The 12254-nt window shown below is 37.4% G+C and overlaps 1 protein-coding gene across 3 annotated transcripts in view; it reads right to left on the bottom strand.

Annotated features, from left to right (window-relative positions):
• The window catches only part of MSH3 (mutS homolog 3), a 183405-nt gene that overhangs the window by 169108 nt on the left and 2043 nt on the right, over nucleotides 1–12254 (bottom strand). For all 3 annotated transcript variants that reach the window (XM_061424296.1, XM_061424297.1, XM_061424298.1), the window contains exons 3-6: nucleotides 5228–5448; nucleotides 3704–3910; nucleotides 681–797; nucleotides 158–275 (exon numbers count right to left, since the gene is read on the bottom strand). In XM_061424296.1, the coding sequence (XP_061280280.1) occupies nucleotides 158–275; nucleotides 681–797; nucleotides 3704–3910; nucleotides 5228–5448 (663 nt within the window). The remainder of the gene's footprint in view (nucleotides 1–157; nucleotides 276–680; nucleotides 798–3703; nucleotides 3911–5227; nucleotides 5449–12254) is intronic.

Here is a 12254-nt window from a genome sequence, read left to right as displayed (position 1 = left end):
TGAAACTACCACAACACTGTTAATCAGCTTTATCCCCATACAAAACACAAAGTTTATTTTTTAAAAAGTACCCAATCAAAGAACAGTTTTAAAAAATGTTATTTAAAACAAAGGCCTTGTAACATTTAAGAAAAAAATTCCTACTCAAAAAGGATATCTTCTCCAATAAGTGTAGATTTTGTATAAAGAGCAGTCAGTTTCCGGGAAAAGAGTGAGCTTTTGTTGTCCCCAATGGCCTTTAAAGCAGCTGTTTCAGTTTGCTTCACAACTCCCACCTTCAACAAAAGTAATAAACACTGCATGTTAAATACGATGGAAAATTTGTTAAGATGACATTATTTCTAGAGTTTAGAAGTCTAATTCTGAAACATTTAAAATAACAAACTAGTCCACAATGTCCAGATGTAGGACTTAAGTTTAAGTAATAAGTTAACACAAGGACCTTACAAGTGTGGATAAATCACTAAGAAACACTCCAACACACAGTTGAAAAAATTTTTTACCCTAAATATCTAATATGTTAAAAACTCATGAAAATTAAGTGCTAGTAATTATGACAAACTTTAATTTCTCAAAAATGCCCAATTCCAAAACCAATTTCAGCCTCCCACCTTAGAAACGCCTCCCTCTCCAGAAGAGACTTCAACCCCCTTTTCCCACAAATTGAAGCCAGAGCTGACCTTATATCCTTTGGCCACAAGGCGGCGTACGTGAACAAACAGTCGGTGAGTAGGTATGCTTGCTGTCATAAAGTTGTGATCTAAATGGCAATAGATATTGAGCTCGCGCGCTGCAATCTAAAAAAATAAAAAATAAAAAAATATATCAGTAAGTTTCTATTTAAAGATTCCCTGTGTGGTGTTTCTACACTTTGTTAAAAATCCATCAAGGTATATATTTAGGATTTTTGCACAGGACTGAAGCGACTTAGCAGCACAGCAGCAGCAGCTATCTATGTGGTACATCAATACAATGTTTAAAAGACATTCCCTGCGCAGAAGCCTATGGTTTCATCTTTTTTTTAACAGTGTCCATGGCCTAAACTAAAGGCCAACATCTATATCCATGAAAAACTTAGAAAAATACGATACGTTTTCTTTTATGTCCTTATTAGCGATTATCATGGAGAAGACAATGGCATCCCACTCCAGTACTCCTGCCTGGAAAATCCCATGGACGGAGGAGCCTGGAAGGCTGCAGTCCATAGGGTCACTAACGGTCGGACACGACTGAGCAACTTCACTTTCACTTTTCACTTTCATGCATTGGAGAAGGAAATAGCAACCCACTCCAGTGTTCTTGCCTAGAGAATCCCAGGGACAGGGGAGCCTGGTGGGCTGCTGTCTATGGGGTCACACAGAATCGGACATGACTGAAGTGACTTAGCAGCAGAAGCAGCATCGATTATCAGGGATTAGCGAAGTGGCTTAGTCGTGTCTGATTCTTTTCGACCCCATGGACTATAGCCTACCAGGCTCCTCAGTCAAAACCTTAAAGTGCTGAACTTTTCCCTGTGCAAAACAGAGAGCATGAGAGTGTAATGGAATAAGAATCTACTACTTAGCACATGCAAATAATTGAAAATTAGGAGATATGAAAGAAGCACAAGCTGGAATCAAGATTGCCGGGAGAAATATCAATAACCTCAGATATGCAGATGACACCACCCTTATGGCAGAAAGTGAAGAGGAACTCAAAAGCCTCTTGATGAAAGTGAAAGTGGAGAGTGAAAAAGTTGGCTTAAAGCTCAACATTCAGAAAATGAAGATCATGGCATCCGGTCCCATCACTTCATGGGAAATAGATGGGGAAACAGTGGAAACAGTGTCAGACTTTATCTTTTTGGACTCCAGAATCACTGCAGATGGTGACTGCAGCCATGAAATTAAAAGACATTTACTCCTTGGAAGGAAAGTTATGACCAACCTAGATAGCATATTCAAAAGCAGACACATTACTTTGCCAACAAAGGTCTGTCTAGTCAAGGCTATGGTTTTTCCAGTGGTCAGGTATGGATGTGAGAGTTGGACTGTGAAGAAGGCTGAGCGCCAAAGAATTGAAGCTTTTGAACTGTGGTGTTGGAGAAGACTCTTGAGAGTCCCTTGGACTGCAAGGAGATCCAACCAGTCCATTCTGAAGGAGATCAGCCCTGGGTGTTCTTTGGAAGGAATGATGCTAAAGCTGAAACTCCAGTACTTTGGCCACCTCACGCAAAGAGTTGACTTATTAGAAAAGACTCTGATGCTGAGAGGGATTGGGGGCAGGAGGAGAAGGGGACGACAGAGGATGAGATGGCTGGATGGCATCACTGACTCGATGGACGTGAGTCTGAGTGAACTCTGGGAGTTGGTGATGGACAGGGAGGCCTGGCGTGCTGTGATTCATGGGGTCGCAAAGAGTCGGACACGACTGAGCGACTGAATTGAACTGAACTGACACGGTACACACAAATGATAAACCTCCCTGGACAGAGGGCATCTTTGAGAAAGTGAAAAGAAAACCCCATGGTCTGGTTAGCTAATCAATGACACACGAGTGTTAGGAATGTGGAAACATGTAGCACCACCTGATTCCCTACTTTTTTCTAAGAAGCATCATGGCAGACTTTGCTGGTGGTCCAGTGGGTGAGGTCCTCCTGCCAACGCAGGGGACCTGGGTTGATCCCTGGTCTGGGAAGATTCCACATGCCATGGGGCAGCTATGCCCATGCACCACAACTACTGAGCCTGCGCTCTAGGGCCCAGAGGTCACAACTACTGAGTCCGCGTGCTGCAGCCACTGAAGTCTGCTTGCCAAGAGCCCATGCTCCACTGCAAGAAGAAGCTTTTGCATCTCAATGAAGAGCAACACAACTTAGACTAAGACAGCAAAATGACTCATATTCAGAGACCTGTAAGACTTCACACACCTGTTGGTAGGCTAGCAGAGTTAATGTGCTCATCCTTTGAGATTTAACTATGTTCCTGACTAAGAAAATTCATAAAGTAAAGGTAAGGAGAAGAATTTCATACGTCTCAGTTTTTTTTTTGGTGTGAGTCTTCATTAGGAATACTCACATGACTATGATTCATTCACTATTTGGTTCATCCACAATCAACTTTTGATGGATGAAAGACACTAGGTAAGCACCACGGAGAATAAGTATGAACATTCCCATCAGAACCACTCACTTCCTTCTCCACAAATTTAGCATCCACCAAGCTTGCTTCTGTTTATATGTAGTATTTACTTCAAATGAAAGCTTTAAATGGGGCTTCCCTGGTGGCTCAGGGGTAAAGAATCCATCTGCAATTCAGGAGACCCCTTTTCAATTTCTGAGTTGGGAAGATCCGCTGGAGAAGGGATAGGCTACCCACTCCAGTATTCTTGGGCTTCCCTGGAGGCTCAGCTGGTAAAGAATCTGCCTGCAATGCAGGAGACCTGGGTCTGATCCCTGGGTTGGGAAGATCCCCTGGAGAAGGGCACAGCTACCCACTCCAGTATTCTGGCCTGGAGAATTCCATTGACTCTATAGTCCATAGGGTTGCAAAAAGTCGGACACGATTGAGCAACTTTCATTTTACTTAAATGAAAGCATTTTTAAAAGGCAACTGATTATATTAGCTTTTTCATAAGGTCAGAAAGCGAAAAAAAAAAAAAACACTGGAAAATATTAAAGGCTGGACAAGAAAATCATGAAATAATGCCTATGAAAATAACTTACCTCTGCATCTTCCCCAAAGAATCTATACTTATATCCACATTCCACACACAAAATCGCATCTTTCTGCTGCTGCTTCATTTCTAAGTATTGTAATTCTAAGGGTGTGTAGATGCTTTTAGTCCGTTTGTTAGATGGTTTAGAATCAGAAGTTTTCTGTAGGTTTTCATAACTCTTTTGTGATGGTCCAAAATGGCTGAATGTCTTGTCCTGGCAACCGAAAGATTTTTATAGTTTAAAAAGTATTAACCATAATAATAGTTCGAGAGAGAAAGAGAGAATGTAAATTTGGCACAAAGCTAATAATTGGTGAATCCAGGTGAAAGGTTTACAGGAGTATATTGTACATTTAGGCAAATTTTCTCGCACGTTTGGAATTCTTTCAAAGTAAATGACTTTAAAAAATTGAGCCAAACTAAACTATTACTTAATGTCTTAAACAAATTGTGAAAGCCTAAAATAAAACAATTTCTTTTTTTTTTTTTTTTGGCCAGTTCATGAATCTGGAATTTGCAGAAAGGGGTGTAAACTTCTGAAAATCAAATACAAAATTGTGTTGGTCTGAGTATTCTTCTGAGTAAAGAATTCACAGTTTCATTAGATTTAAATGACTCAAAAAAAAAAGTAAAGAACTATTTCTTTAATTCAGTAGCTCTCAACCATGGCTACACATTAAAATGAGTGCTTTTAAATGACCAAGTCCAGTTTTTCATGAACACCAAATAAACATGATTCTGATAAAAGGTTCTGATTATTGATTTTTTGGGGGGGAAAGTTCTGTTCTCCAGGTGATTCTTTTGTTTTTAACTGACATATAGTTGACACACAACATCATGTTAGTTCCAGGTGTGCAACATGGTGATCTGACAATCAAATACATTATGAAATGATCAGAACTCCAGTAACCAATTGTCACCATACAAAATTATTACAGTAAGGTGATCTCATTTAAAGCTGGGCTTCACCACTAATTCTGAATTATAGATTTCAATGATGGATCAAGAGTTAAATTCCCTGATTTTGCAATGGTGAAAAACACTGATAGTCACAAAACAGTAGAAGAAGTAAGGAACCCATGTATTTAGTTAACTTTTCTATTTACTGTATCAGCCAAGCTTTCAACTAAAAACCTCAAAACATCTATTTCTATAAATTATTTACCATGATTTTCTAGACTAATCATGGAAACTATAAGGAGGACTATAAGAAAAGTACTTCTATTAATTATTAATAAAGAATTCCCCCCAAATTAGTGACTCCTAACCTAGGCTGTATATCAGAATCAGCTGGGAGGTTTTATTTTGTGTTGTTTTAATAAAACCAATCTATCCTGCCTTAATAGTAAATCAGAATCTCCAGGAATTTAAAAAAAAAAAAAAAATCTAAGAAGCAGAAGCTCCCTCAGCTGATTTAGATGATTAGCCAGGTTTGGGAACCCCTGCCCCGGGTAAACCCACAGAACTTAATGGCACTTGAGAACCCACCATTTTAAGTAACTGGATATCCATCCATATAAGAGTCACATACCTTTTGGCTAGTTTGGGATTTGGAATCTTCAGAAGAAACAGCATTCTTTGCACGTAGAAGATCGATATCCTCAAAATCAGTACATTTTGGCAGAACTGCAAACTTCTTCTGAAGAGGTTCTGTCTGGACTCTATTTTGAGGAAGGGCAGAATCGCAGCAGAATTCTTTCAGTTTTTCCAGAGACTTTAAAACAGTCCTGGTCCTCAGATGTTTCTTGGGCTCTTAGCAGATCAGATGAAAATATAACAATAGTATTTTGTGTCATTATGTCAATTCATAATCAGCATAGGATTTTTACAGAAGGAGCTTCTCATTTAAGGCAAGAATCTAACTATAATGTGATAAAGGAGCACAGAAGACTCTTGACTAGGGAAACTGAAGAGCTCCATAGGGAAGTCCTAAAGATACTGAAACCAGGAATTCACCAGGGGAACCCGAAAACCAAGCCCCAGGACACTTACCTTCCTGCCTCCATAGCTTGCTCATGCAATTCTCCCTGAAATGCCCTGGACCCCAATTTCCACATGTCAAATTGTACTGACTTTATCAAGACCGATCTCAAAACTACTTTTTCCAAGAAACTCTGCTAATTCTCCCAGTTAATAGTCATATTTTCTTTCCTCTGTGTTCCAGTAACAAAACCACATCTTTCTACAGCCCATATCACACGCTGCCAATTAGTTGTTATTAAGAAGCAAGCAATCCATAAAATAAGGAATACTATTCACATATTGGGTATTTATAATAATACATGCCAGAGTACATTTTTTTGCCCCTAAGAGCAATAAAATTCAGCAGTTACTTTTAAATATAAAGAAATGGGACTGCATTTATCATCTCTTACCTTTCCCATTAAGCAAAATACTCTGAGGACAAGAGTTATGCTTCACTTATTTCTAAAAGTTTAAATTGTCTCATATTCATATCCAAACCTCTTTTTAGGTATATACTTTATCCTGTCTGTTAACCTTATAGCTAGAAAAATATATATTTGAAATCTCTTTTCAAGTGTGTATATTCATCTTATTTACGATTACTCTCCCCTTTCCAGGATGTATACTTGAATCACTCTTCAAAGGTACACTGTAAGTTTTTATATTACATAAGAACTTTTCTCCTATCTATACAAAAACACTTTCCCAGGGCGGGGGTGGGGTATAAGTCTTAGAGTTGTACTTTTGTTAAAAAAAAAAAAAAGTATCTGAAACTGAAGTGTTAAAAACTGAGGTGAAGGAGCCAGGGACTCTTCTGACTACTGAATATTCTGTTCTTTTCTTTACATTACTTATGTTTTAAGTAAAGTTCATATTTCAAAAATTCCATGTTATTTCCACAAACTTCAGGGTCTGTTTGGCTGGATCTACAGCAAGGCCTTAGCATGCATGTGGTTAGACTCCTTGATGGCTGACTTTCCCATTTCTCTTCCTTCCATCCTTCCCCAGCCTCCTACCCCACTCTCACTATGCCAAGAAGATTCCCTCATGAAGCTCCATCCCTGAGTTATGCACAACTCAAAAAGGCTTATATTGGTTCAGATATGATCCTGGATTGAACTGGTTTTTCTGTATAACCTCTCTGCCACCCTTCCACATCTCTTAAAATTTGTTCTTTCCTTTTTCTATGTAGTTATCTTTCATCCTTAGGCTATAATGTCTTTTATGGGTGCACCTCAGCTCAAGAGACAGCAAAGAAGATATCCCACCCTTATTCATTTATATCAAGACATTATGATTCCTGAACTATAAAATAAGGGGAAGAACTGGTACATAAGAAATGACACAAAGTTATAATTTTTCCCTACTGCTCCCAGGGCCATCATATCTTGAGCCATCTAAAAGAAAACCAGGAGGAAATATGAACATGTTTATCTGTGGGAAGAATGAAGCTTACAGAGGAAAGCCACAATCTTTCATTGCCTTTCTCACAGATATCTAAGAGAGATCTTTACACCTTATGAGGCCCTCAAGGGAAAAAACTAAATGGAAGCCCTCTCAAATAAAAAGCCCCCAAGAGCTATAAAACCCTTATGCCTCAGAGGAGACATAGATACAGGCCCCAGTTCCTCCATTAGGCCTTGAGGAAGACTGTAACCACTGAAAAACCTGACTGGTCAAAAACTGAGTACAGTGTGTGTGTGTGCGCGCGTGCTCAGTCGTGTCTGACTCCTTGTAACCCCATGGACTGCAGCCTGCTGGACTCCTCTGTCCATGGAATTCTCTAGGCAAGAATATGGGAGTGGGTTGCCATTCCCTTCCCCAGAGGCTCTTCTGGACCCAGCGATCAAACCCACATCTTGTGTGTCTCCTGCACTGACAAGTGGATTCTATACCATCTGAGCCACCAAGGAAGCCCCTGAGTACAGTGTGTGTGTGAAAGTCACTCAGTCGTGTCTGACTCTTTGCGACTGTATAGTCCATGGGATTCTCCAGGCCAGAACACTGGAGTGGGTAGCCGTTCCCTTCTCCAGGGGATCTTCCCAACCCAGGGATCAAACTCAGGTCTCGTGCACTGCAGGTAAGTACAGTGTATGATGAAAATTAAAAGGAAAATGGAATTGGGAGGCCAGCAGGGGGAGCTCTCCTGCACACCCAGTGTCGGATACAGCCTTACTACTACCAGAAGGAGGAAGATTTTCTCCTAGCCTAACAACAGTTCAACCAATGAGAGACTGTCACAACTCAGACAAAGAAAACCCTCTATATTCTGAACTCCCAATTTCCTCTAATCAACTTTCTGTTTGTAACAAACCCTCCTAACTTCCCCTTCTTCTTTATAAAAAGTTTTCTCTCCTTAGCTTTGCCAAACTTGCATGCTATTTGCTATAGCTGCATGTCCTGTAATCTCTGCTGCCCCCAGATAAAGCCATTTTGCTGGTAAAATAATTGAGTTGTTTTTACTGTTTTAACAGTACCCAAACAAACCTTAGCAACCTCTATATTCTGCTCCTATATTTAAAACTTCACTTATACTATCTTGTTTTCTGAAGATGCCATGAAATGAGCCATCAAACTGGCACAATATGAGATTAAAACTTCGCAGCATTATCACTAGTCTCTGAGCCCTTAAGAGGATATACCCTAGAAATAAGGCCACTGGTTGCTGTCCCAAGATGTTAAATAGACCAAAACTTCCTTGCTAAAAATCTTTCACTGAAACTAACACTTTCACTGTTTGAGCTTTAAATTCTGTGTGCCGTAAAATGGAAATACATAATAGTTACTTTCCTCAAGACTACTCTTCTAGATTTAGGTTATGAACGATCAGGAGGAAGAAGAATTATCATATTTTAAATGAAGAACTTTAATCTAGAAGGAATCACAGACTGGATGCTAAAATATAAATACGCCATTATATTTTTAAAAATCTGTACAAGAACCTGTTTTACAGATAAAATAATTCATCATCTTAAAAAAAGGAAAAAAAGAAAAATCTTTGTAATATTACAAACATATTTTAAGTTGGTTAAATTAAACACAATGTTCAGGTAAAACCAATCTACACTAAGTCAGGATAACAGTTATCCTGGGTCGGGGGAAGGGGTTGCAGTGGGAGTGAGCACAGAGATTTCTGGGAGTCCTAGTAATATAGCTTGTTGATCTAAGAGACAGTTACAGAGGTGACTTCAGTTTGTGAAATTTATCAAGCTTATAATTCTCTACATATCTTAAACATCTATAAAGAATTAAAAACAACAACAAATCCATGTTCATAGATCTCAGGGTGTCAAGAACTGTCTGGAAAAACAACCTACAGCCAATGTTTTAGAGTGTTTAAGCTGGAAATACGATATTTAAACTTACACAGATAAAAAATAATATACAAGTCAAGCAGGATGAGGTCTTAAAAAGAAAAATAAACAAATTTAAGAGCCAGTTTCAAATCTTGTCTAACAGTAGAAACCCAGGTAAGCAATAGAACTTTCTCTTAATTTAAAAAACTTATTTTTTAATCTCAGTGCCTTTGTTTTAAATATTCATTCCCAACTGAGGCATGTTGTTTTAAACTTCTAAAGGTGCTTTTTTTTTAAATAGTATAAAATAAAAATGGAAAGTTCATTGGACAAAATTTTTTACCTTCTATAATAAGTATAGTCATTAGAGAATACAAAAATGGGAATTTGGGGAATGGTATATTTAATTCCATGGAAAAATTTGATTTTTTTCATTAAAGCTAATTAGCTTTATCCTCAGCCATTAAAAAAAAAAAAGAATGCCATTAGCAGCAACATGGGTGGTTACATTATCATACTGATGAAGAAAGTCAGAAAAAGACAAATATCATATAATATCACTTATATGTGGAATCTAAAATATGGTACAAATGAATTTATTTACAAAAAAAGAAACAAGACTCACAGACATAGATACAAACTTATGGTTACCAAAGGAGAGGTGGGTTGGATAAATTAGGAGTTTCGGAGTAGCAGATATAAACTACTATATATATAAGTAGTATATACTACAAATATTATATATATAAAATAGATAAATAACAAGGACCTACTGTATAGCAAGGCAACTATACTCAATATTATATAATAACCTATAAGGGAAAGAAATCTGAAATATATATAGGTATATACATATATATATATATAAAAAACTGAATCACTTTGCTGTACACCAAAATCTAGCAATCTAAATCAACTATCCTTTGATTTAAAACATTTTACTTAAAATTTTTTTTGATTAAGTAGCTTTAACTTTAGGATATTAGTGTGTAATAATTATAAATACTGGTTGATATCTTTTATAAAATGGTTCAAGGATAACCTGGCAATTATATGAATTTAAGGCAAATTTCAATTTGAACTTTCTGGGTACAGTTTAAAGGCATAATACCCGATACATTTTCCAGGTCCTTTTTTTAATCGTATATTATTTTTATATACTCTAGCTATATTTTCTTGTATCCTTAATTGATTTTGTAAAGTCCAAATTTATATAGTATTAAGATAAGGGATATCTGTATTCCTCAAAATACTTTTGAGACAGATTTCTACACTATGTTTATCTGTAATTAATATTAATAATAAAAAGCAAGTCTGAATTTGGGGAGATTTTATTTATCAAAGTAGCCAGACATACATATACCACTGAACTGTACACTTTAAAATGGCTAAGATATAAATTTAACCATATAAAATAAACGTTTTGGTTAAAACTTAACCAAATTCTGTTACGAAATAACATAAAATTAAATCACAAGAAGATGAACAACAAGAAATTAAAAAACTTTTGAAAGAGGTACAACAGACAAAAAGGTCACATACTGTATGATTCTATTTATATGAAACGTTCAGCATAGGCAAATCTATAGACAGAAAATAGATTTGTGCTTACTTAGGTCTGAAGGGGTGCTGTTGGGGGAAAATGGGAAGTGACTGCTAACAGGTACCGAGTTTCCTTTGAGGGTGATGAAAATGTTCTAAAATTGACTTTAATGACGGCTGCACAATTCCGTGAATATACTAAAAGTCATTGAACTGTACACGCTAAATGGGTAAATTGTATAACCTGCAATTATATCTTAATAATTCTGATATTTAAAAAAAAATGAGGTGGAGTAATCACCCTGGTGAAAACTCTTTCTTCTTCCTGAGAGCAATGTTTACCAAGTAACAAAGGTTTTATATCATAATATTCCAAGTCTGATGCCCCATTTCTATCTCATCTCTCCTGGGTGCCAGGGTAAGTCAGTGAAGTGTGATAACCCTCATAACTCACATATCACCCATCTCTTCTTCTATAAAAGGAGAATAACAAGGGTTGTTGGGAAGAGAAAAATAACTACAAAAAACCTCCAGAACAAAGGCAGGCAAACAGACGTTGTTCATTAACAGCTTGAAGATTTTACTGAAAAACTAAATAGATCAGTTCTATGCAGAGTAATGAAGCAAAGAAAAGTAGAGAGCTCTGGAAAAGGCAAATTCTGTCAAGTCATGCCTCCTGTCAAGCCCATTCAGGTAGGAGGAGGAAAAGGGTATCATCAGACCGATCCTTCACTTTAATCATGCATCTCCATTTCTACAGTTATTTCATACATAAATTCAAATTTTACTTCTTAATCCACCAAACTGAAACTTTTCTTTTTTGCTTTTGACTCATTTTCTTTGGGCTTCCCCGGTGGCTCAGATGGTTTAGAATCTGCCGGCAATGCGGGAGACCTGGGTTCAATCTCTGGGTTGGAAAGATTCCCTGGAGAAGGGAATGGCTACCCACTACAGTATTCTTGCCTGGAGAATTCCATGGTCAGAGGGGCCTGGCAGGCTACAGCCCATGGGGTCATAAAGAGTCGGACACAACTGAGTGACTTTCACTTCACTTCACTTCATTTTCTTTACCTAATTTTGTGAGAATAATGAAGAAAGAAGGATTCTCTGATCTCTCCTATCATAAACTGTCTGAGGCCAATTAACTAAAGAAAAATTTGCTCAACTATCTGTATCCAATACCTCCACTAGAAGTCCAGGAGCTCAGGAATGGTGGTTTTACCCAAAATCTTTTCACATACAGAAGAAACAGCTCCATGATTAAAAAGGACAGGATAGATCTACATGTCCTAACACTGAATATTGTTCAAAATGCTCTAAGAGGGGGAAAAAAGTTGCAAATTAGTATATATAGTATATTAAAATTTATGAAATATTATTCGTTAACTAATTTGTGTATACGTTTATACATATAGATGTGCATAAGTAGAAAAATCTGGAAGAATATACAGGATCTCCAAAAATCAGCAGTAGGCCTTACTGAAAGAAAGACTATGAGGTCTTTGTCTACCTTCTACGTTTCTGAATTGTTTGAAAATTTTATAACAAGAATGTTTTACTTTTATAATCAAGACCAAAATTTGCTAAAGGGAATAAAAGAGAAAATTCAAAGAACTACAGCCAAATTGCAGAACTCCAGCTTTTACCCCTACTTCTCCAACCTTCTACCCACACCCCACCACTTAAGAAGGTGCCAGTCTACTCAAGCACAATGGAAGCCTTTCTCCACAAAGGAAACAAATGGCCCAATTCTCC

Source organism: Bos javanicus, chromosome 7 (assembly GCF_032452875.1).
Source record: "Bos javanicus breed banteng chromosome 7, ARS-OSU_banteng_1.0, whole genome shotgun sequence".
Classification (NCBI taxonomy): domain Eukaryota; kingdom Metazoa; phylum Chordata; class Mammalia; order Artiodactyla; family Bovidae; genus Bos; species Bos javanicus.
The sequence above is the reverse complement of the archived record's forward strand: the minus strand, read 5'-3'. Positions and strand labels throughout refer to the sequence as shown.